The 26,985-nt window shown below is 31.7% G+C and overlaps 1 protein-coding gene across 4 annotated transcripts in view; it reads left to right on the plus strand.

The window, feature by feature from the left end:
- The window catches only part of alpha-Catr (alpha-catenin related), a 169,292-nt gene that overhangs the window by 122,460 nt on the left and 19,847 nt on the right, over nt 1-26,985 (plus strand). For all 4 annotated transcript variants that reach the window (XM_076407739.1, XM_076407738.1, XM_076407741.1 and 1 more), the window contains exons 3-5: nt 17,263-17,423; nt 21,127-21,336; nt 22,979-23,210. In XM_076407739.1, the coding sequence (XP_076263854.1) occupies nt 17,263-17,423; nt 21,127-21,336; nt 22,979-23,210 (603 nt within the window). The remainder of the gene's footprint in view (nt 1-17,262; nt 17,424-21,126; nt 21,337-22,978; nt 23,211-26,985) is intronic.

The raw sequence follows: 26,985 nt of genomic DNA on the forward strand, positions 1-26,985 counted from the left end.
TCTTCGTATTTTCAACGTTTTTTTTCTGTTTTCTTGGGTCTGTATTGTTTTCGTCGTTATGTAATTGTAAATGATTATTTGGATTCGTGTTGTCCGCAATGTTATTTTGGCTTATTTTCGATTATTAGTTTTATTTGTTGTACTAAACATTTATATAAATAAATTAATAAAATTACGACGAGTGAATTGAAAATAGGGAATATATATTTTTTAAAATTTTTCTCAAGACATCTAAATTTGACAAGAAAAATTCGGCAAGATCCCTTCGATTTAAACAAGCGAAATTAGAAGACATTCCTCAGAACATTTTGATTCTAATTTATTATTCTCGTAATATTACCAATACTATACAATTAGTTACACTGCTCATTGCAAAATCTATGTAAATAATTCCATTCTGGAAGGTAACAAAGTAAGGGTATATTGAATATAAATGAGTAAAGGAAAAGGAAGGCAACTGTGACAGCAAAGGAAACAATTCAAAATGATTGGAAAATTAGATTTGATTGGAAAATTATAGATAACAACTTTAAGTACTAACTTTCTGAAGGTTATCAAGATGGCCGTGCGGCAAAATAGATCCAATATATTAACAGAGACAGCACTAATAATAAAAATATTAACAGACCAATATACCAAGTAATAATAAGTTCATTAATATAAATTTGTAATGTATTTCTATTTATCCAGAAGCAATAAATATCCAAATGAAGGGTATAGAAATAGAACAAGCAAGTGTGTGCTTGTTCTAGTTAAGTGCTTAGATATAGAAATCTAAAGCAATGAAAGTTATCAGATAGAAACGAACACAAGAATTGAAAGAATCATGAATTTATAGATCGCTATAAATAGGAAATTCATAAGTAAAAAAGAAATATCAAGCAAGACTAAAGTGGAAGTTTACAATAGGAGGTGTTTTGGTTGTGACTTGTGTATTTTCAAAGAGAGATAGTTAAATAGTAAACATAAGTTGTAGAAATCAACCTTAGGAGAGAATGAGGTGTAACAATGTAGGATGAAATGTACGGAAATAAAATTCACTTGGTGGGGACACTTATAGCTCATGGAGGACCTAAGACAAAAAAGGACGTGGGAAGCAAGGACGGAGAGGAGAAATATCAGAAAGCAAACACCTGCTAAATTGGCAAAGTTTTGGATAAAGGAAAACCATTGCTTGTATTTCACAAATAACAAAAGGGGCTTATTTTGTGATTTTCAATGACAGCATTAAGTTGTTAGACAAATGTTAAGCAGATAAGTGTATTGTCATTAGCGGTATCAATTGGTGACAATGAGAAGTTTAAGTGTAAACAAATGTTAAACAACCTAACCTAAACTTTCCATGAATTTGATGTTTCTTTATAGATCGTAATAGTTTTCCAGTTATTATTATTGAATTATTCAGTATATACAGATGATTATGATAGAACCCTTGCAATTATATTCTTCATATTCTTTGCATATATTTTTTGATTTGAAAGAGATCTGCTGCCGAAATCCATAATGAAGTTTTAAAAACGTATAGTCATGTTGCTCTATCGTATATTAATCTAGATTTAGATTAAAAAGTAGTTGGCGAGTTGAAAGTAGTTACTTAAATGTCAGTGGCAATCAAAGACCTGGAACAGTGAAAAATGTTGAAAACAATGATTTTCAAATTTAATTAAAGGAAAACCCATCCTGAATTCTCAAAGAGATTTCAGACAGAAATAAACAAATTTAGAAATAAACAGTTTTTAGACGCTTGTACGTGGGAGATGATCCAACAACATGGAAAATGGCTACTACATGAACTAATTGAAAATGTCAGACAAAAAATGAGAAGTTTTCGATCACGGATTGTAATTTGTGATTAAAAGTGGATCCGCTACGACACTCCATCACATCGAAGTTGACAGATATACCCAAGCTGAATATTTATGATCATAAAGTCTTATTTTATATATAGTGGGATCAGCAAGATATACTGTATTTTGATTTGCTAAAACAGAATGAAACTGTTACTGCAGATGTCTACCGAGATCAATGTAATAAGAACAGAAATCACAAGAAATAGGCGCACAATTATTATCTTAGTTACAGGTTGCAATAATTTGTGGAGGATATAGCCTTCTACAGGGTGTAGACTGTTCAGCCATACCCTGCGTAATCAGATTTTGATTACTCACTTATTTAGATCGATGTAGCATGATTTCGCTAGCACACGGTTTATAAATACTGTGCAAAAATGTTATTGCTTGGTTCGCCGCCAAATCAATATCGTACTTTCGATATGATATCACAATGTTGCCAGAAATATTAGAAAAAGTTGAAGAAAATTCTGGAAAATATTTTGATTAATATATGTTACTAATGGTAACAATTTTGCTCAATATATGCCTGTTTAGAGTAATACTTTATCAGAATACATGCAAGCGCCTAATAGAAGTAAATGAATACTTATCATATACATAATTAACGATTGTATATCCAAGTAATATATTTTACTTTCATTAGAGAGCATATTAACTTTTTACGCTTAGTTCTTATTTCCTTCGGTACAGTAATTTCCTTGTAAAGTAAATTTGATATCATTGTATTTTTCCGTAGTTTCTTCTTTTACTACCTGCATATATATTTCTTGATAAAACTAGATTTAATCAGTGCATTCTCCTTAATGCATTTGCCATATCTCCAAAACAGTTAGTATATTCTTTCTCTTTACGTATATTCAGAATAATTACACACATATCTGTGCACATAAATCTTTCACGCTCTACAAAATAAGATTTCCTACAATTATCGTATATAAATTATATACTCACCTTTAGTTGTTTCCACTCTCATAACTCTGTCTTGGAAATTGTCAGCACTGTATCATAATTCCATATTCAGAAAGTTACATTCAAGTGAATAACTAACCTATGAATTTCCAATCTATTTAACATTTGTTCATGATTCCATCTTTTGTAAATTTTTCCTTCAATGTGTCTGTCTGATTCATCCAAAGCGACGGTGTTATTAAACATTCCTGTTTCCAGCATAAAAAAATATATATCTGCAATAAATTTTATTACTAATGTTAAACTTAATTAACTGTTATTACAACTTTTACATTTTTCCATCAACTTTTCTTGCCCTAACACTATTTTTATTATCATCCTGTCCTTAATTACCATTGGATATATTGATTACATTCTGAAATATCCATGTCTCATCTAAATACACAAATTGAAATAATAAGACCTTGATTATATTATATGCTTTTAAAAACTGTATTCTATTAAAAACAATGTTTGGAAGTTCCATTATACCTCTTCGTGGGTTATCTTTAGGTATTAAATAGATCCTTATATAGATACTTTTCAGACTAACTTAAAGACTAATTTCCTCTGAAATAATTGTATTAAATTATATTTATATTGACAAAAGCTACTTACCGTTTTTATAACATTTCATATATTTGATTTCTGATAGAGCTTACATCAAGTTGATCCTAATTCGTCACGCGCTTCGTATAAGGACGGTTTCTATCCATACTAAAATCAGTGCAGCTGCAACATTCTAAATATAGTTCGGCTTCGGTATTTTCAATCAGAATAATAATAAACAGCGATTAGAAATTTATCAGAACAACCAAAGCGTTCGTACAACGTTTGCCGGTTTATAACCTGTAGTTTAATATTTTGAATAATTTTGCAGACGTTTGACAACTGGACAACTTTTGCATTGCGAATAGTGTTGTATCGAAAACCTAAATACACACTGGTATAAAAGTATTGTTACCCAAGGGGATAATTTGAAATGTGCCAAAGTCCTACCAAAGTTTTTATCCATAGTGGTGCCTTAAATCTTTCATTTATCGCGAAATTTCTGCGAAGTCCGTGAACACAATACGTTATTTGTAAAATCTTTCCAAAGAGAAAACGTCGAGAACAAATTCGGATTTTTTCCACGCGGGCGCTCGCATTGATATTATGTTTTGGGTTATGTTTTCTTTCGGATAGGTCCCGACCCTCCAAGCATATCGATGATGATACGATTATAGTTCGACGGGTGAACTTAACTGAGCGGCAAGCAACAAAAGCCACCGATGCATCGAGATGGCGGGTCGAAGCTGACGGCACGGTCTCGAATTTACCGAGCGTAAATTAGATAGGAACGATTACTACCGATGCCTGTTCAAATTCATTAATTTAACACCGTCGGTTGGGGTTTAATTAGTACCCTTTCCAATGAGACAGCGATTAAATTCACATTTTGTTTCGTGTGGATGTGTTTTGTTGAACGAACAAAACGTGTTAAGGTATTGCATAGCATAGCGATATTAAAATTATTTATGATGATATTAATTGATTATAAACATTGATGATATTAACTAGGTGTAGGGATTAACGAGTGACGGTATATATAAATAACATCTTTATTAGATACGCTTAGTACAATCTTAATTATTATTATTATTACAATTAATTTATTACTACTTTTCCTATGTGCTTGGATTAATTAACAAGCAAGACGAGTGCGAGAAAATACATCAGTATGTATTCCTCAATTATAAAATTATAATTATTTATTAATTATTAACTTATAGCTATAGTTTACACTAATAATACACACTAAATGTTTACTCAAGTTCGTATGGTTTTGTTCGTTTCAATCTCCTGACATCCTGTGCGGTGTCCAGCAGTTGTATTGCTTCCACGTTAGAATGATTTAGTAATCTTCTTTCGTGTTTCAAGGCGAAATCCTGCACAACTTCGCAAATCCATTTGATTTCCAGGTCATCGTGCAGTTCTTCATTGGTTACATAGCGATAGGCATTGGTAATCAATCGAAGAATCTTGTTTTGACAGCGCTGTATGACTAACTGATTTGAATTTTTAGTGCAACCCCATATTTGCACCCCATAGGTCCAAATTGGCTTTATAATTGTATTATAGATCAACCTCTTTGATTTTAAATCAAGTTGAGAGTATCTTCCGACTAACCAGTATAGTTGTTTTATTTTGGTTCTAATGTGTTTTGCTTTTTGTTTAACGTGATGCTTCCAATTTAATCTACCGTCAAGATGGATTCCAAGGTATTTTGCTGATTCTGCTAGAGGAATCGGGCATTCATTGAGTGATATAATTAAATTTTTATTATTTCGCCTTAATGCAAAATTAACGTGGACAGATTTGGAGCTATTAAGTTGAATTTTCCAATCTTTTGTCCATTTGTAGATTTTGTTGACTGCCACTTGCACTTTTTCTATTACCTTAGGCAGATATATATCTTTTGCCATAATAACTGTGTCATCAGCAAAGGTTCCAAGAAGTGTTTCTTTTGTTGTGGGAATGTCAGCAGTGTAGAGTAGATACAGGAGAGGTCCTAAGACGCTACCTTGTGGAACTCCAGCCGAGATATTTTTAAATGTTGAGAGGGCCATTTCGTGCGATACTCTAAATTTTCTTCCGAATAAATATGACTCCAGCAATTGACAATAGTTACGTGGTAACAATTTGCTCATCTTACAGATTAATCCCAAATGCCAAACCCGATCAAAAGCTTGTGAGACATCCAGGAATATTGCAGGGCAGTATTTCTTTTCTTCAAACGCTCTTTCAATAGCCGCAGTTACTCTGTGCACTTGATCGATAGTTGAATGGTGATTTCGAAAACCAAACTGGAAATCTGGTATTGTTACCAAATGTTTAACACGTTTATATATCAGCTTCTCAAATAGCTTTGATATTGCAGGTAGTAGCGAAATAGGCCTGTAAGATTCGACTTGTTCTGCAGGTTTGTCAGGTTTTTTGCGCATAATTATTTGTGCAACTTTAAAGCATTCTGGGACATGCTTCAGCCTTAAACAGGCATTAAATATATATGTCAACATGATGATTGCTTTTCGTGGCAATTCTTTCAATAATCCAGGTGAAATGTCATCTATACCAGGTGCCTTTTTAGGATTGAGGTTATCAATTTCAGTGGCAACTTCCAGTGGAGAAATTAGATTTAGATCTACATCGGGTTGATAAATAGGAGATGTATCCATGGTAGATTCTATATCATTAGGCCGAAAAATGTTAGCTAAGTATTGTGCGAACAATTCAGCTTTTTCATTGTCGCGTCGAACCCAATCATTTCGATCATTTTTAATTGGCGGTACTCGAATAATTGGTCTTTTAAATCTTCGAGTTGCTTTCCATAGTGAATAATCTTTGTCTGCTTGTGGGCTTAATTCACTTAAATACTTTTGAAAGCAATTCTGTTTATATTCTTTGATCTTTTGATTCGTCTGATTACTAATTCTATTAAACGTGGTTTTGTCAGCAGCATTTCTGGTCCTGTGCCATACTCTTCTAGCTTTTCGCCTTTCTTTTATCATTTCTCTAATTTCGAGGGGGTAAAGTACTTCATATTCTGATTTCTCTCTTGCTATTGGGGTAGCATCATTTGCAGCTGACCGAATTTATTCAGTTATATGTTTGGTTTGTTGCTCAAGATCATCTATAGTTTTAAGTCTTACTTTTAAACTGATTTGTTCCTGCAGTATTAATCTGAATTTGTCCCAGTCAGTATATTTGTTGGTAAGATTAGGCTTTTTTGCTTTTCTTAGGATTGTCGCGCCCAGTGTTAACAATACTGGAGTGTGATCAGATGTTAGATCGCACAAGCCTTCTCTACTAATTTGATTTAATGAGATGCCTTTTGTAATGTAGAAATCCAGCAGGTCTGGGACTTTTTTACTGTCTATGGGCCAGTAAGTGGGTTCCCGCCCTGAATGATAATTACAATTTTTAAGGTTAATGGCTTTGAGTAATTCGTTTCCTTTTCCAGGTGTTATTATTCGTGAACCCCAAGCTGTATGTTTAACATTAAAGTCTCCACCAATAATAAACCGAGTGACAGTATATACCGGTAATATATATCGACGTCAATTCAAGAGTTGTGAAGGATCCACAATTAGAGCTCGACGGGGATGTTCTGACTCACTCACCCAGTTTAGTTATCTGACATATCGTCCTATGCTTGATACTCACTACTCAATGAGATTCAAGAATATTTCCTAGAATGCTAATTAGAAATAAATAAATTTATTGAATGGAAAATATTTGACAGCTACTCTTTTAAGTTTGGATCGTGTAATAAATAAGTAAAGAACGATGCAATTTTATATAAAATGTAACAGTTCAATTGAAAAGTCTCCGGCCTACCATAGTAAAACACATTGTTTGGCAAAATTAGTTTTTTGTTATTAAACATAATTCCCTTCAAGGGTGATTATTTTGAATTTTGAATATCACTGATTATTTTGAGTCAAATTCATGGTTCGACTGTTTTTTTCCATTCGTGATATCAGACGGAGATGTACGATAAATTGTGAGAGAGGAAAGGACGGAGATAATTGCTTGGATCAGTGTATTTTAAAGGTGCTTATCATGAAAAAAAATAACCCATTACATAACTAAAAATGATCGCACAATAACTACCAGAGCCTTTTTAAATAAAATAAATGTTTCATTCATTATTGACCGGAAATATTTTTAATAACAATTCAAAAATATAATCATGTTCAGCTTTTCTTCCGTGATGCAACTTCTTTGATCGTTAATAATTAGGTCGGAATTTGAAGAAAAAAAAAACGTTCCGAAGGGATTGATGTATTGGGTATAGCAGAGTATTTTAAATGTAACTGATATAAATTAAGTAATATCATATTATGAGCTTGCCAAAAATCTAATGGGTTTTCTAAACATCCAATTAGTGGCATTGCCAAATACTGCTTAATTTGGAAAGTTGTTGTAATTTCTGGTGTAATTACTTCTTTCATTCTAGCTAGTTTTTTATCAAAATATCTTCAGATGTAATACATTCTTCGTCAGTATTTGTGTCTTGAATTTCGAGTTGCAGAACTGTATTTGTATTTTTTGCAGTTAGAATGGAATACATCTCTTTTGTGTTAATTTTTTGTATCACCTCAGCATTATTTGTAATACCAAATACTACTTTTTTTAATCGATTATCTAAGATTAGTAGCAGAAGTTGAGAATTCTCTTTCAAATATTTTCAAACTATAAAATGTTTCGCTGAAAGTATCATTCTACCGAAAATTTATTAAATAATATAAATAGATTATAAAAAAGATTTCTCTGTCTTGCCTGCTGATAAAATAAATCTTAATCAAAAAGCCTCTCGATCATCATTATTTTATTCTATCTTTTAATAGCCAAGAAAATAAATTGCTTTAAGTAATATTTCCCTATAACCTTATATATTGTAATTTTCCCTTAATACCCTCATTTTCCTTTATATATTCTAACCAAGTACTCATGTTTATTCCGAGTAATTTACATACGTATCTACGCATACAACTCTTATACGTAATATGATTCTTTACAATTATTCTACATTAATTATATACACATCTTTAGTTGTTATCACTCTTACATAATTGTAAGCACGGGGCCATAAACTCACATCAGGAAAGTTTCATTCAGTTACTGTCACATTCTCCATCAGAATCACCGTTAGTAAGAATTTCTAATCTATCGAATAATTGTTCTCGATTCCATCACTTTTTTTTTCAAATTTTTTCTGTATCTGATGGTGTTTACAAGAACAAAGAGTTTTTTATTGTATATTCCTCTCAACCATGAATGACCGTATTTTTCGGTAATGTAATCTACAGTGTATTTATTTTCAGACCTATTTCTAAAAAAGTAAGTTACATAAAACACAAGCATTTAATTTATATTTATCGAGTGACAATTTAAAATAGACCTCCCTCAAAACAGTTACATATTTCAGAGTTTTCTCAAAACATTTAGCAAATTACCAGTTTCCTCTGAAATAATTGTATTAAATTATCATTATATTAACGAAACTATTAACTTTTTTAATACATTACATATTGGTTCCGAATAGAGCCAACATCAAGATGATCTGGATTCGTCACTAGCTTCGAAAATTGACGGTTTTTTTTATCGAATCTAACATATACTGTACTGTAACTATTATACTCTAACTGTAATATGCTAAAATATTCCCAACTTAATATTTAATACTATCATTAGTGACCTCTGTAACGCATTTTACTGACAAGAGGGGCTCCCCATTATCTCGATCCTGTTCTAAGTAACTGATTAGAGTTGCAATCTGTTTCTGTCTGATTATTTATCAGCTTCGGCATTTTCAATCAGAACAATCACAAATATTAAGCAGCGATTTGAAATTGGCCAATACAAGCAAAGCGTAAATAATGTTTTTTGGTTTACAAGCTCTAATTATAATAATATTTTGTTAATGTTATTATGTTAATGTATAATGCAATATTTTATGACAGATATGTATTTTTTTATATTAAATTAATTAATAATTACCTATTAAGGATTAACATAACCTCTTAGCTTCTTCAATTTTGCAAATATTTATCACAGAGAATTCTATAAATATATTTAATTACATGAACCCATTGCTGAGTCTCCTTATTCAAAAAATAAACAAATAGGATAAATCAGATATAATGATCCATTGTCAAGGATCTAAAATAAAGTTTTTTCCTTTTTTCCTACAGTGGAAACTTCGAAATAAACTTCGAGCTTCTCCGGCAGTCCTTTTTCAACCATTCACTGATCCTTTCGTTTGAATGAGACCCAAGAGCTGGCAAATTAGGTCACGATAAATGAAGTGTAGTGGATTTCAGTTGCATCTCAATTAAGCTCGAATTTGTAGGAGCGGTTCAATGAAGACGTCCGATTGGTAAATCGAGTGTGTGCATTTATTTTATTCGAATTTTAATGACTTACGATTTTGATATATTATTAATTAATACAAAGAAACAGTAACAAGTTGTTTGAAAATAAAACAGAGAACAAAACGGAGCTCTATAAAGTTGACTTAATTCCAGTTTAGGTATCTTTCCTAAGGCCTCTTGATTTATTGTTTCGCCGGAACTTGGAAATGGTGGTCCTTCCAGTCGACCGCCAACTGTTTTTCGCGAAATTTATGAACAAATGCAAAGACTGTGGCGCTTTTTGATTTAACTTATGGCTGGAACTTTTGTTCGATTCGAAAACGGCTAATAAATTTCCGCTGGAATGGCCGAAATCAAATAACGGCGACATAGAGGCGAAACTATTGTTGTTCTTGAATATAAGTCACGTCCCAAGCAAACTTTGCGGTTTTTATGGCAGTTATTGAATATTATTCGGACTATTCTGATATATTGTTGTCAATGCAACATAAATATCATCATATTAATAATATTTTACCATAATAAAATGTAACGATCATAAACATTGCTTGACAGGTTCTCATATACTTTGTATTGTGTTCCATCATTTTGAAGAGGTTTCTCTCATCTTCCTGCTTGCATATCGATACTGTGACAAAATAACGATGTTGGTTTGGTGGTAATATAATTATCGATTCATTTTTATATTTTTTCAACATATGAAATTATTTTTTTAGCCAAACCATGTGGTATCGACCTGAAGTCGTAAAAATCAGAATTTAGTGTTACTATGGGTACAAGAGAACTTCTCATGTGATTTGTAATAGTATATATTTCACAATTATTGTAATATGTGGTGGAGCATTGTCATAAAAAAGCATGAATTTGTATCTGTTATTGGCTGTTGCTAGTCTTTTCTACAGTAACGGCCTCGGTTTCGGTGTTTGCAGCTTGTAATACACTGTACCTTGCTGATTCCATATGACTGTTGTGCTTTGCTGTCTATACGAATGATTGTCTTGGGCTGACCCATAACTTCTTGTGTATGGAATTATTGTAGTACATCCAAATTTCATAACTAGTCACGATACGCCAAAGAATACTGTTATATACTCCGTCTAATAAAATAGCCGACTGACGTCATACAAATTTATGACGTGAGCATCTCGCAACTTAGCTTAACTTTTACTTTTAGTTTATTTTATTTTCAAATATAATTAAATCAAAATATTGTTATCAAATATAAGTGTTAAAGTAGAATTCATCCATATCAAAAGTGGCAAAGCTTCTTTCAACATATCTACACAGTTTTTGATGGCATATTATAATAATTGTTGTTCACACCCCATACTAATTCGATTGAATTGAATACGCAGTGACAGTGAGAAAGGCTTAATACTTGGTGGCCATAATGTTCAGCTATCTCATCTAGAGCATATCATTTTCGGATCTAATTTAAAAAAAAAACAGAATTAAATATTTCATTTATATTTACCAAGAAGCAATTTAGTTTATACTTCAATATGGTATCTCAAACCTTAATTTAGAGTTTTTAAGTAATTCTCTAATTATATGCTTCGCCAATTTACTTAATGATATATACCAGTATGATGCATATTGCCCATAATAATAACCTCCAAGTTTTTTAACGGTTAATTTTTAAACTAGTGCAAATAGATGTTCTGGTTCATTCCGTTCTAGAAACAAAACCATTGTTCCAACAAAACAACTGTTTCCAGCATGAATTAATATATATTTGCAACGAATTCTTAAATTATTATCAATTTATTTTTAAATATTTTGACTAGCAAAATATAATAAAATGTTGTATGTTCTTAATTTGAATCTAAATATTAAACATTAACTTTAGTTGTCTTTCCACTCATTGAGTTTTGCCATGAGGGGCCCAATGTTCCATTTTGGAACATTCATCTTACATTCACGTAAATATTAACATAATAACAAATATTCCTTGATATTATTAAGTTTTTAAAAGTTGTGTAATTCCAAAAACGATACCTGGAGATTCCATTAGGCATCATCGTGGTTTGTCTTCACACCATTGTATATGTTGCACGAATATATGTTGTTAACCACTATAATCTGGTCTAATGTGGTAGATCCGTCGATCTGTCAGCACTGTATGGTTCAAGTGCATTTTATGATTTAGGTTTTCTAACATAAACTCTGGTGTATAGTGACTGCATATCTAGTACATAATTTTTTATTATTATTGTGAATATTATTACACACTATTATTAAACTTTTATTACTATGGTTTGTATCTACTGGTTGACCGAAACGCCAATCTTATAGCGACCTCCTAAGATTATTCAATTGAACTTTTTGCTATATATCTTGCCTTCGACGTCAATAACTTCCTGGACGACGTTTCTTGACTTGGTTTCTAATTTCGGTAACTATGTTAAGTTATTGCATTAAAATAACAGAGAATAGACTGAAAAATATTATTTCATGTGAAAACCAGTAACATAATTTATCTAATATACGTTCACTAGCATATACTAAAACCTTTTCTTTTTTCCAATTGGGTTCTTTGTACATTTCAGCTTTAGAGTAATCTGGAAGGTTTCTCTGAAGTGTCCAAAAGTAGTTTGATATCGTTGAAACATTTATTTTTGCTTGGTATGTCTTCCCTCCAGGACATACTAAAGAAATCTTTTGAATGTATTTTTAGATTCATTGGGCAGCCTACAGCTTGAAATGATTGAAATTAATTGAAATGAGAATGAATAAAAAATAATAAAAGATTTATAGTTAGGGTCTTTATGATTACTTAAAAATTTCTGTATGACTTCCTTAACATAACTCTTCTTTTTTAGGATCTATCGTAGTCGTGATCAATTGTGGGCCAGTCATAAGTCTGCTGCTGATGATTAACGTCTGATTCGACGAAATCCCTTTGAGAACTTGGAAATTATGTATTTGAAGCAATCTCCATCTTTTTTTTTGAGAGGGAGGGAATTCTAGTAATATCTTGATCAATCCCAACTCTATATGAAGTGGTGGTTAAGGAACATTATGTGGAGGTAACGGTGTTTCTTGAAGGCCGTTCTTTTCAATAACTTTAGCTCTCACGGCGGCCAACTCTTTTTGATTTTGTCGGTCTATTCTATCTCACAAACACAAAAAGGAAGGGAACTTGATAAACCAAGTTTGTTGTGCGAGTAATATACATAACATTTTAAATCGTCGCATACCTGCTAACAATGGTTATTATATTTTAATTTGTAAAAAAATAATTCCAATTTCTTGTAGATGTCTTTGAGGTATATAAAATGACCTGTAGGAATGGAAGTATAAAAAACCTCCATTGTGATGCACAACTGCTTCTTTTTGATGGATCTGCGAAAAAATTGCCATTGTGCAGAATCGTACTGGATCTTAAATTTATTCATCGAACCTTCAATATTAATGCTACTCAAAAATACTCAAACAGCATTTTACTTGCAGACCTGTGTTATTTGCTTATTTCTTATTCTTCAGTTAAAAAAAGTCTCACCAATGATGCTTGTTCATCTTAGGACTTGAACAGCAAAAACAGGTGATGCTTATACAATATAGTTCCAATTTGAGAATTATATATTACGATATGACGTTTTAAATCAGATTATTTAATTTAATTTAGCTAGTGCAATATTTTTTGTTGAACGAAAGAGACTTATTAATGAAATGCACAATTATAATATACATATATTATACCTAATATAATATACAATAAGGTAATATACAAGTATAGTCGTGGTCGTTATGTATATATGTGTTGCAGAAACAAAAAAGTGCCACTATATGCTTCCAATTATATAGATTTCGTTCTAAAATCTCTTGCTGATACGGTGAGGCGTCCGGAAGGCCGAAAACTATCCCATTTCCTCTGCAGCATCAAAGATCTTATTTAACCCCGCGTATGGAGCCCGAGTGATAAAAGGGAGGGATAAAGTGGGATACACGTGATCGTAAAGGGATTCCTTTAAGTCCTTTGTTGGACTTTACGAAGACAAACCGGTTCTTTTTAGATGGTTTCTGAGACAAACGACTGTCGGTGATGGGATCGCGAAAAACAATACTCTGTACGTCAGCGGGTTCGATAACCTAAGGAAAATGATCGACATCGAAAATATTAAGTGGTGATACATTTTTAGTTCAATTGGTGACTAGGTTTTCGGTTTTTCCATGTTAAAATAAACTCATATATATATATTTTTTCATTTAAATGCACATGGTACATATATACGAGTATAATAGTTCAGTAAATACGTAATGTCCAAAGTAGCAGTTAACTTACGTCATCTCAATTTATGACGTCAAAACTTCGCAATGCTGCTGCATCAACTGTGAATTTTAGTTTAATTTGGTTAGACACATAAGAAAGTTTTAGTCTAAATAAAATAATGAATAATTTATTTTAACATTATATTACATGTAATGCATATATTATCGAATGATTTAAACTAGAGTTAATTATACAGCCACAATAGGTTATAGGTTAGAGAAGTTTTATTATATTTACATTAACTTTATTATTATTACTTATTATTATTATTTTACTTTTAGTTCTTTTTTCTTTCGATAGTGTGTTTCCTTGTCAAATTATTTTGATATTACGTATTTTTTTGGTTCTTCTGTTATTAACTTATACACTATCCTTAATTAAATTAGTCACTAAATTGTCCCTAATAATGCATTAGTACAATAAATATAAATGTACCATATCTACCAAACAGTTAGTATTCATCCTCTCCTCATACGTGCTAACCTAATACTCATGCATAATTCTAAACAATTACACACCTATCTATGCATATAAATGATTCGTACTCTACAATACAACTTCTTTAAGTTATTGTGTATTAATTATAAATTAACCTTTAGTTGTTTTTACCCTGTCTAGGAAATGGTCAGCATTGAATCATAATCGCACATTCAGCAAATTTAGATTTTATTATATATTTTTAAAATAGTAATTTTTTAAAAGCAATATCATTTTATCATCAAGCCTTTTAAATCGTATATTACCTAACAGTACACCAAAATATGTTTTACATGCCTCAAAGGCCGCACATACCTCATAGCTCTAAATTATCTACGGATACTTTCCAGACAGATTCCTCTGAAATAATTGACTTATATTATGTTAATATTGAAAAAAATATTCACTGTTTTTATACTAACATCAAGCTGATCTTGATTTGTCACTCGCCTCGTATGAGGACCGTTTCTATTCAGTGAATCCAAAATTATATTTTTCATTTATTGAGATATTTTAATGAATGTACAGCGGCAACACGCTAAAAATAGTTTCATTAAAAACCGTTGCAACTTAATATTTAACAGTAAAAATGTTCATCTTTCTAACGAATTTTTCTAACAAGAGGGGGCCTCCATTTTCTTGTTCCTGCCCGAAGTAACTCATTGGAGACACAATTTGTTCTATCTGGCTCCGACATTTTCAGAGTAATAATAAGCAGCGATTTGAAATTTATCAAAACTAGCAAAGTGCTAAAACATACGTTTGCCGCCGGTTTATATCCTCTAGTCGTGATAACTAATATTTTAACGAATTTAGAAAAGAAAGAACGACTTTTGCAGGCTCGTTTTTGTATTCGAACATATCAGACAGTATCGTATCTCTGTTTAACTGGAATAAAATTAAAAGGAAAATATTGGAACGAATTTAGAAATTGCGGCAGGCAATACATTATAGATCTAGATTATCTACGTTCACTGCTTCTTGGGATAGACTATATTGTTAATATTGTATAACATTCAGAGATATGTTGAACAGAGCAAGTACAATATTGATCGCAGGGCATTATCTTGTAGTAAATCCATAACAATATATTTTAGTTTTACATACTTTAAACTGTTCTATCTCGATATTTTAAAGAATCGTATCTACTTTTTCAACCATTTATCAAAGTTTCTTAAAATCTGTTCTGATACTGAGGTCCACTTACGCAGTCATCACCATAAACATCACAACAATATTCACTCAGCCTTTACTGAATTTTTATCTTTTCAGAAGTACAAGTTATTGAACTGAAGAAGTTTTACGGATAAATTGAATGATGCTATATTTATAGCCAGAATGTTCTATGCACTCTTATCTTTCAAATATATGATAATATGGCTTCACTGAATAAGTATTATTAGAGATTAGATGACCCGATAAACTTCGTATCACCTACATTTATCTTGCAAATTTCTGTTCGATAATAACAATAGTAACTTGTCGATTGTCGTTGAATTATACCTGCTCGCGTGCTCGCTAGTGGGTGTCAGATCTGATGACGATATTGTGGATGTCAGAGGCCAATCCAATGCTTTTTGGAACATTTTTACTAAACCGTTGTTTTGACGAAGAAACGTTTGTAGTTCTTGGAAAACAGTTCTCTTTACTGCCACTGTCCATCACTATTTTTGAAAGAATTGATGATCTGTATCTGGTGGTGGAGCTTTTAGTAAGTGATAAATTTGTGATTGTACCTGCAATCGTTTGGTAATTTTTTAATTTGTTTCTGATACAAATTTCAATGTTTCTTCGCTTTTAAATGTTTATAGTATATTACATTGAAAGTGGACAATGTCCTGTACAATATGCATTGCGCCAAAAACGTCATTTGGAAGCAACTATTATATTTTTGAATGTTGACCAAGCAGTGGTTGAAATAATTACCCATCTCAGAAACTAATGAGCCTAATGGATCTGGAGGTGGGACTAATTTTTATTTTTCCCACCGACACAACATAATGCAGTAGATTCACCGCGATTGGCAAACGATTGGTATTTTCCTAATTGGTAAATTAAAATCGGTAACTGATTTGTTGGTGCCACAATCTATTTCCAGATGGTAGTGGAAGGTTGCTTGTTCCAAGGAATCATCACTGCGTCTGCTGAATCGTTCAATTTAGTTATGTCGTGCTCGCTTTTGAGGTTGATGTACACAAACTCGTTGCGTTCTAAGCCTATTATCGTCATTTACAGTCACTATCGAACATATTTGTGGCATATCAATACGATGGTTGAAATTTTCTGCCTTCCGCTGGTGTTCAGTGCGGTCAGCATGTGAGGTAACTCGTACATTTGATTGACTTAGATGACCAAGTCAGGACGTAAGGAGTTCGTTAATAATAAAAGTAAAGAAACTTCTTCATTTTAAGTTAACTTTTATATATAGACAATCTAGTTTATTTATTTGACCGTTTCGATATTTATTGTGTAATTCTAAGAATTATAACTGTTAATGAATTGTTGCTGTATTGTTATAATGTTTCTAGCTTAATAATGTTCATTAATATTTCTTTTTATGTGTTTTTGTCAAAAAAAAATACGTTGGGGAGAATTGCTTTGCGTAGCTAACACGTTGGGGAGAGTTTAAACCAATCAAATCAATAAAATAACCAATAAAATCAGTTACTATATAATTTTACGATCTAATGTTTCGCTCTAGATTATTTTAATAATGCGGTTTAATGGTTACAGCTTTTTAACAGCGGAAATATATTTATAGGTCCAATATTCAATGCCATTTTTGTTATAGGTGGTGCTATTGAACACATATGTGATGAAACAAATGAGGAGGTGACCTTTGATAGAACTCTCCTGATTAGAGCTGCCAAATGCCTTCTAGCTGCAATAACAAGAGTTCTGCTTCTAGCTGATATCGTCGTTGTTAAGCAACTACTCTTAGCCAAAGATAAGGTACATTTAGTTAGTCATAAAATATCAAATTCTATGATTGTGATTTATTTATGTGTTTTGTAAATTATCCGTATGATTAATTTTGGACATTTGTAGACCACTAATTTTCGATTATATTTATTAATTAAGTACTGATTAATTTTATTTTTCGATTTATTTGAGTGCCGAATTCGAACGGAATAATTCATCGAATGCCAATCTACTGGCTGAATAGAGTCAGTTCATTTCCGGTGATTAAACAGCACAATTCGCGATTGATTGAAAATACGCCAGCATAGACAACAGAAAAGCAGTAGATTATTCTCAAGCCACACGAGCGATTGATTTCGCAAACGCTCTTGGCGGAATCACGTTAAATCATTTATATTCCAAGTTATTACATAAATAATGCCATTTTACTAAGTAGATTTAGATTGGATGACCATTCTTTTATTTTGTTTTATGATTCAAAGTTCCTGTAAATTGAAAAATTGAAAACACCCCAATAAATCCCCAAATAAATATGTTCGTATTTGAGTTATTTAAAATAACCAATAAAATTGTTTACTACCAATTATTCTTTATTTCGAAAAAAGCCAGGCACACTTGATTAGAAAAGAAAGAAACTACATCAATTAATTCATAGAATGAATTAAATCTTAGTTTAATCTGATAAATGTATAGCTAGTTGATTATTTTTGAAAAATTACTTTATAACGATTCTACGTATTCAATCTAGCCGGAATATATTGTTTGGATAGCACTGTACGGTTTTTGTAGGTACAGATTTTGTTTATACATCGCTTTAATAATTTTGCCTTAGGATCCCTAATGTATTTATACCTCGGTAGTGATTTAAAACAAGCTGTAAATAATCGTTTCAAGGTCGAACATTCTTAGAGAAATGTGGTTAAATCTTGCAAGGCTCAAACCAATCGGTATAGTTTATTAATCGGTAATTTATTCAGATCAATAAGACCATTCTAATCCAAGTATTTACTATTTTATGTAACTTATGTATGAGTAAGTAATTATGTTTGAGCTGGCTTGGTGGCGCAGTGGTGAAGGTGACAGGACAGTCCTCCTATTGTTGCGATAGTCGTGGGTTCGAGTCCTGCTGAGGCATGGTCGTAAAATTCATGTTGTGGTTGTTTAATATTTGTGATTGCCTTAGGCAAGAGTGCTGACAAGGACAATAATCTCAGTCACGCCAGTAAAGAGGCTAGGTAAGACGGATGTCTCCTGGGATGACTTATAAAGTTGGTCACTCGCTAGCCGGTAGGCTTAATGCCGAGGACCATGGTTCGGAGCCCACGTTAAGCTGTAGGTCCTGTCACTAAAAAATCCAAGAGGTTGACGTGACTAGAAACTATAGAATATCTAACATTTTTTAAATTAGGTTTACAGTGTAATTAACCTAATACAGAGGTAAGTAATACTGTTGATAGCATTTGACGTAAAATCATATTTATTTTGTTTATTGTGTATATGAGTCTTAAACGATTTTTCCAGTTGCCAAATAATATGGAAAGTTATATTTAGTATGGGATGGGTTTGGTCGTACAAATATGCATGAAGTGAGTATGCATTTCTACAAGACTCGATTGTCAACCAAAAACCAAACATTAAAGTTTTTATAGTCTAGTATGTGTGTATTATGGCAAACAATTTCAAACATTTAGAACAATACTTACTTGCAGAAAATGTATGAACTCAAAGGTTGGCACTGAAGTCAAGTGACTGTGGTTGACACTGAAGTTGATGCAACACCAGATTAACTTTTTCATTCTACAGGGCTGCAAGAAAATCAAACAGACATCATAAAATGTATACAGTTTAAACTTTTTTTACGTTCTAGTTACCATCAACTATATAAAATTACTATTTTGGTAGCTGTCAAACACATTTGCGTCAGTACGTTCAATAGTTTGAACTAATATTTTTCAGCAGATTTGCCATCGATACAATTTTTATTTGTTTCTGCAAATATGGGGTACTTAGTTTCAAAAATTCTAGTCTCACAGTTCCCAACTGGCCATTGTTCTTATTATGTACTTATGTACTTATATGTACTATTACCTGCACTTATTAATTTTCTTTCCAAGTGTTACACTGGTAGCATTATAAATTAATATTCTTCAATATTCCACGACATTTCATAGTTAAAGGGTCTGGAATTCTATAAAATTCACGACAATTCTATAAAAGTTCTAATATTCATTTTAAAATTATTTTAGTTACAGTCACAGTACAGTCACCATCGACGATTCAGAGCAAATTTGAATTATTTGGCTTGATAAATCGCAGTAAATTTTTTAGTTTATATTTTATTTCCGTTGGTAGTACAAAGCTAATTTTTTTATTATAAAATGTATTATAAATAATATAAATAAAACACCAAACTTTCCAAAGTCGTTAAAAAGGTTCAAATGTTGAAATGCGAAAATGATTAGTCAGGAAACAATAGATGACGTTAATGTTTCGTAGCGTTTTGAATTCTTCTATTTGGGGCCACGTGGCGAATTTTGAAATTTTGTGTTTTTTCTGGTAATATCTTAGTAATCCCTCTTTAATTTTAAAATAGATGTATTTTTTAATAATCTCTCTATAGTATACTTTTATTATAAATTAATATTCTTGTGATTATTTTTTACAGTCATCTAGTCTATTACAATAACTATTAGTTTAGAGTTCAGTGTACCTTATGACGTCTATGTAGTAGGTGCAACAGTTTGTAAGCATACAAAATGGTAAAAAACAAGCAAATTTCTCTAATGCTAAGTATATTTTGTGCTAGGAAGGATATTACTATTTATATCTTGCAAACCAGTTTTTTGAGATTGGCTTTTTGTAATTTAACCATGATGGGATTTGAGAGACACTTGTTGAAGGCTTGAATGTAAGTAATATTTTTCTTTGTTTTCAGAATGTATGGTGGTTCAGTAGTGAACAGCAGTGAATGTCTGGTGAATTTGGCAATTGAAAAAAGGAAAAAAATGTATATTAAGAACTCATAGATAATAAATAAAACAACTGAGGCCTAACCTCAGCAATTATATTTACATCGATATTAAGTTATTTATATTTTAGACATAATTAAAAATCCTTAAAATGGTAAATATTTATATTACAATAATCTTATTGCTGTGAATATATTACTGATATTCAAACTGTACCGGGTGGCTCCCATTTTTCAAGATGTAACTACTTTTTTCTAATATTTTTCTACCTTGGAACGACAATACATAACTTGTCTGGAGTTTTTGCCGATATATGATCACATTAATGGCTGTTACACCATCGATTCCTATTAGAATACCTAATTGTAACACAAAATTATTAAAACAATTTATAAATAAGACTTGTACCGATACAAACCGTCCAGTGCGACCTAAACAATTACGTAACGCGTAGATTTGTAGAGTTTGTAAACTATTTTAAAAGTCATTTTTCTTTCAGTTTCACTTACTTTTGCAGGCATAATTTTTATTCCGCGTAAAGTGAGTACGTAGAATTGTCACAAACTAGTAAAAATTAATTATCTAGACTATTGGTGGCGGATTTCCTAAATCCTGCGATGGGTCGGAAAAGAGAGATAATAGTAGGCTAGTAAGGTAAAGAGTCGTTCTAATTTAGCATACATCTTTAATAACTATTTTTTTTATAACAACACGATATAAATTATTTGTACATCTATTATTTGGCTTATTAATGCTTTTTTCAGGTGTCCCATAGTTTAGATCGTTTAGAATCCGTAAATAATTTCACCGAGTTCGTGAAAGCCTTCAGCCAGTTTGGTTCAGAAATGGTCGAGCTGGCTCATTTCACCGGCGACCGACAGAACGACTTGAAGGACGAGCGGAGAAGGGCTCAAATGGCGGCCGCGAGACAAGTGCTGGAAAGGTCAACGATGATGCTCTTAACTTCTAGCAAGGTAAACGAATGTTGCGTCAACGTCTTCTCCATCTTTCAGCGCCGGTTGGAGCTTTCTCCTATACACTGTCGCCTTTCATTTAAATGAAGCAACTTTATTAACAAACTTGCGATGCTTTTTTGGTTTGTTATCAGCACACGCGCCATTACATCGCCAGCTTCAAAATTAATATATAAATTATTAACAGATGCTGCCTCTCACAAACTTTCGTCTTGTTTTGTATTAAAGTTCAGGCGAATCTAATGGCCTTCCAACACTGAGAAACCCCCAGTTTTTTTCATTAGTCTATTAGAGTAGTATCAAATAATGAATGTTAAATTTTGAAATATTTATTTCAATATTTTAAAATTGAATTAAATATCTTTTAACATAATACCACAGTAATATTTTATAAAATTAATTTTGTTTTAATCTGTACCTTTAAAAATTAAATTAAAAAGCCTAATCTTTAGGAAAAATAATAAAATTGAAAGAATATTTTAATTCAGATTTATTTATTGTATTAATTTTTTAAAGTATTTGCCTACAATTTTAGAAATAATTATAATTTTGACAATCTGCTTTTATAAAAATTATTTCAAAATTAACTTTAAAAATTAATTTTTAGAGGCTGTTGTCATAATTTTATATATATTAATTTCCAGGACAAATTACTAAGCAATTATAATTTTTTTAAATTAACAGGTTGTGTATTTTTAATTCTAATTCAATTGTAATGATACCTTAGTTATGATAGTCATTATTATTCGTATTCATATTTTTATGTTGTAGTAATTCACTAATTAACTTAATTATAACATTCATTAATATTCATTAACTCTGCAATATTTATGTTAAATAATATGATTTTTTTAAATCTGTAATAAAAAATCATACAGCAGTTTTTTTTGTACAAATAATTATAGTTACGTTCTTTTTCTAAAACATACTTGAAATTAGGGTAAAATAATTATTATCTTTCGTGCACTAATTTGTAATTTTTCCTTAGTTGCTTTTATAACTAAATTAAATGTATAATGAAAATGATTGTTCTAATTACAACCTGAATTGTGAGTTAGGAACATTTGCCTAATTTATTCTGACGATTCAATTACTATTGCAGTAATTTGCAGTAATTTTAACATAACTGCTACATTTCACATTATGTTGTAATTTAAGATGAAAACTCCATTTGTTCTATAAATAATGTGTTTAAGAATGGACTTTTAATGATAAAATATAAACAATTTTCAAAATTGTAGGCAGAAGTACGCTGATCTTCAAGAAAAAAAGGATAAAACTGGAAAGAAAACTTATAATTTATTTTTTTTTGTAATTTATGTTAATTAATTACAATTCGATTTTACAATAAAATATATTTTTCTCTTTGTAAATTTTTGTAAACTCTGCTTGTAATTGTAGTAAAATAATTATTGCTTTTGATTATTAAATTATCTTTTCAACGCAGAAACAATTTTAATTTATGCATAATGGTAATTGTCATTTTAATTATATCTTCTTCAACTATTCAATTAATACTGTAGTAATTTTAACTGAATCATTACAATTCCCATTATATTTTGATTCCTAACAAAAACCTTACTCATTCAATTTTTCCAAGAAATAACACCGACTACGTATAGCGTTTCATTCTGTTAATTAGACATGCTTACGGCATCCGGACAGCGCGTCAGCGCGGGAAAATCGGGACACAGTGTTCTGTCAGATGAGGCGCGCCATGGACCTCATTCATTACGTCGTCAAGGATGGCGTGGTGAACGGGTCGGAGGGGAGCGTTCATCGCCAGAGGGAGGAGCTGGAGAACGACCGCGGCACCGCTTACGCCTGCATGAGGTATCTGCAGAAGCTGCTGGAACGAGGCAAGATTACGATGGGTAAGGGGGACAGAAATGGTTATGACCGTGATTTATTGGCGACCCTTCCGTATTAGCAGCGAGATTGCTGTGATGCAGGGGGCTCGAAAATGATAATTAAAAGGTTTTCGTGAAGTTGCGGATGGTTTATCTTGAAACGAATGAAAAAGAAATGGGGCTAATGGAATATCGTAATTGTGCTCTAAGGAATTTTGCGAAAGTAGATAACATACTAGGTTGTTGTGGAAGAAAACTTAATTTTATTGTCTGAAACACATTACGAATTGATTTTTAGGTTCCAAAACAACAAAGATGTATTACATTAAACCTATTATTGAACGTTAACATTTTATTTCCTTTATTTTGTTGCGTAAATAAATGGGTAAAGACGAGCTTAGGTATTTAAACAATTAATCAAATAACAAAAAAGAAAATTGATACACAAAAATGGTTATAAGCGTTGAACTAAAAGTTTGTGGTTGAAAAGAGTTTGTTTATTATTTAGAAATTCTGTAAATATTTACAAAATGAGGTAGTTCTACTAATTAGGTCGAATTACAAAGATCAAGAAGAACTAAATTATTTTTAAATACTTTCTATCAAGAAATGCTACCCTCCTATATCATTCACGAATACCGAAGACGCCGCTGATATTGTGGTGAAAGTTTTTCTTGATTTTTCGAGAATCGCCCGTTTTGTTGATGTATTGTTGACTACTTGCTTGTACCCAGACTCTCGTTGATTCGGTAAATCTTGTTCTATCCTTGAAGCTCCTCCCTCGGGTTCTTGGTGGTGGCTGAGAAGGCTGGTTCAAGAAACGCCTTTCTGTAGTCTGATTCGTTCATATTCAGATCAGGGAGGGAAAAGCTTCTTACTATGACTTTCTCATTTGATGTAGCACGTGGCGAATTTTTAGAATTCTTGATAGCGTGTCTTTATGGCTATAGCCACAATAGGGAGCTTTCCATCAAGTCTAACTTCACGCTTCGTCTAACGTCTGGCCTTTGTTTGGAAAAAATATGCTTTTTTCTAACTATTTTTTTTCTGTTTCTCTTGGCGCTTTTTCTGCGGTGGTTTCGCTTCACAGACATTCAGGTCAATACATTACCTGCATATTGTGCCAAGTAATAATTATGTTTCCATGTAGCAAGTAATACATAATCAAAGAGCATCTTACTGATAAGAGGAGTAGGTATATTTAGTGCAAAAAGCCTTTTTTTCGTTGTTATTTCTCTCTTTTTTATACTTTACGATTATTTTAGAGTATAACCATCCACTTTTACTGCTTTCTTGTTAAAATCTCACAGAATATCTCACAGAATTTTCCTTCAGATTCATTAATTCTATGTCAAATACTCTATTTTAAGAATCATATCTTCTTGTCTTGGGGAGTATCATATTTGTTTGTTTAATTCTTTTTCATCTTTATTTTATTGTGTATTATTATGATGCAGCCTAGTTCTGCCTATGCTCTCTAGCGTTTATTTGCTCCACTATAGAAACGTATGCTTGTTACTAATTTTATAAATGACAGAGCTCTTCTTTTTGTTTTGGTTACTGCTACTATATCCGGCTCAAGTTTTGTTCAAATTATTCCTCCAGTTTTCTTAATCCTCCCTTAATATTCTTATTTTGTCAATTTAAGGTATTTTCATTTATTTTCTCTTATTACCTTGGTGAGCTTACATTTATTTGTCTTTTATATTTCACTGGCCATCTTCTTCCTTTTGCCATCAACATAATATTAAAATCCCGTACCCAATACCTTCAAATTTATTATGTTTTGCATACGTCTCTCTTGTCCTCCTGTCGTCTTTTTCCAGTTCTCGTATTCCATGTTTATCTGTGTCTGCATCTTATCTTTACATTTTTACTGTTTTGCCTTCCTCCTCTCTTTCTTTACTTTTTTTATGATTTTTCTGTGCAATTTAGACATGTCCTCATTGATTTTATTTTTCATGATTAATTAGTTTTAATTAGTAAATTCTTATTCTATTAGACTCCAAATATCTTGGCATTTTATTAATGGTCATTTTATGTTCAAATTTTATTTTATAAAAATCTGTATATCATTTCTTAATTACTTTTCAGTTTATATTTTTACAGCGAATTGCATTTTTCATCACAAATCACAATGGCTTTCGATCTATATATCGCTATAATCTATAATATCGACATTTCCATTTCAGTTTTTTTATTTTTATTGTATTCTATCTCAATATTTCGTGTTTTCTATTTGTGCCTGATTAGACCCAGCATTGCCCCTTGTTCTCTTTGTTGCTTCCTTAAACCTTTCACATACTCCCTTTTTAAACGGTTCGGTACTGACAATGAGTATGTACAATTTCTCTTGATTTCTGTGACTTTTAGGCATTTTTTAATTTTTTGCACTCTTAATTAGTAAGAGTGCAAAAATCTGCGAATAATGTTGATCCCGATCGTTCATGTCATCTCTTACATTTTAATATTAAATTACTACTTGTATCTAATATCGATAAACTCTCATAGCTCTCATAGCTTCTAATACTTTTCCCTTTTCTTCCATGGTCGTGATATTAAGTAGACAGTATTGCTTATCCGTTTATCTCTACATCATAATCGATGTGTCCGAAACTATTGCTCTTAAAACATGTTTTACTTTTACTTTAACAGGACATGCTGTTCGGTTTACCACTACTACAATTGAAACAACGTTTCATTATTTGCGTCATCACGTTCAGTTCACCGACTTTATTGAAACACTTATCATCTGTCTTTCGGTATTTGTTATTGTTCTTAAACAGCTTAGGTTTCTAGCGTGCAGTTTCTCATTTTGTGATTTCATATTGAGATAGCTATTCATTTAACTGCCTAATAGTCAATGATATATCGTGTTTAACAATTCACTTTCCTTTTTATGTCCTTCTGTAGTGTAATAATTAATTTAATTTTAATTTTTCGAATGAATATACTACCGCGTTTTTTTGTATGTGTTTTAGTATTTATAAGTCAGATTGGCAACAACGCGCTTCTATTTGGCCTGTCAGCACCAGTTACTCGTCTTTGCGTCAAATAATTTCCTTTAACTCTACTCCACTAATATATAATCCATGTTTATGATTATTTTTCTTAGAATTCGCAATACAATCCTTTTCCGCTGCGGCACTCGTCTTAACTGGTGTATAACAAGTGGATAGATAGTCAAAAGCTCATAACTTCTAATGCTGCCGCAGCTCTTTTTCTCTTTCAAGTATCGATATATACCAAATTAAATTCAACTGACAACAAAGCAAATAGAGCTATTTTTAGTCCATACATTTGATTTATATGTTTAATATGAGATATTTCGGTAAGATTTGCACAAAATTTATGTTGAACGCAACATAATTTGTTTTCTTTAAATATGTAATTCTTCATTTTGAATGCGAAGTTTAACTCGATCAAGGAGACCTATACCAATGGGTATAATATACTTTAATATAATATCAGGCATAACATGAAAATCCAAGGTAATTCAGCGTTCGCTACTTGCATGATGATAGAGCTAAACACATCCATTGTCTCATTGATACCAGATTCCAAGCTTTCAAAATATATCCGATTCTCTCCGAGTAATGTTGATCCCGATCATTACATGAGCGATCATGGGGACATCTCTCTTACATTTTAATGTTAAATTAATACTTGTACCTAATATCGATAAACTCTCATAGCTTATAGCTTCTGATACTTTTCCCTTCTTAGTCGTGATATTAAGTAGACAGTTTTGCTTATCCGTTTTTCTCTACATCATAATCGATGTGTCCGAAACTATTGC

This window comes from Rhynchophorus ferrugineus, unplaced genomic scaffold, assembly GCF_030347505.1.
Source record: "Rhynchophorus ferrugineus isolate W39M unplaced genomic scaffold, kcgeb_rfMv2 rfM6, whole genome shotgun sequence".
NCBI classification, from domain to species: domain Eukaryota; kingdom Metazoa; phylum Arthropoda; class Insecta; order Coleoptera; family Curculionidae; genus Rhynchophorus; species Rhynchophorus ferrugineus.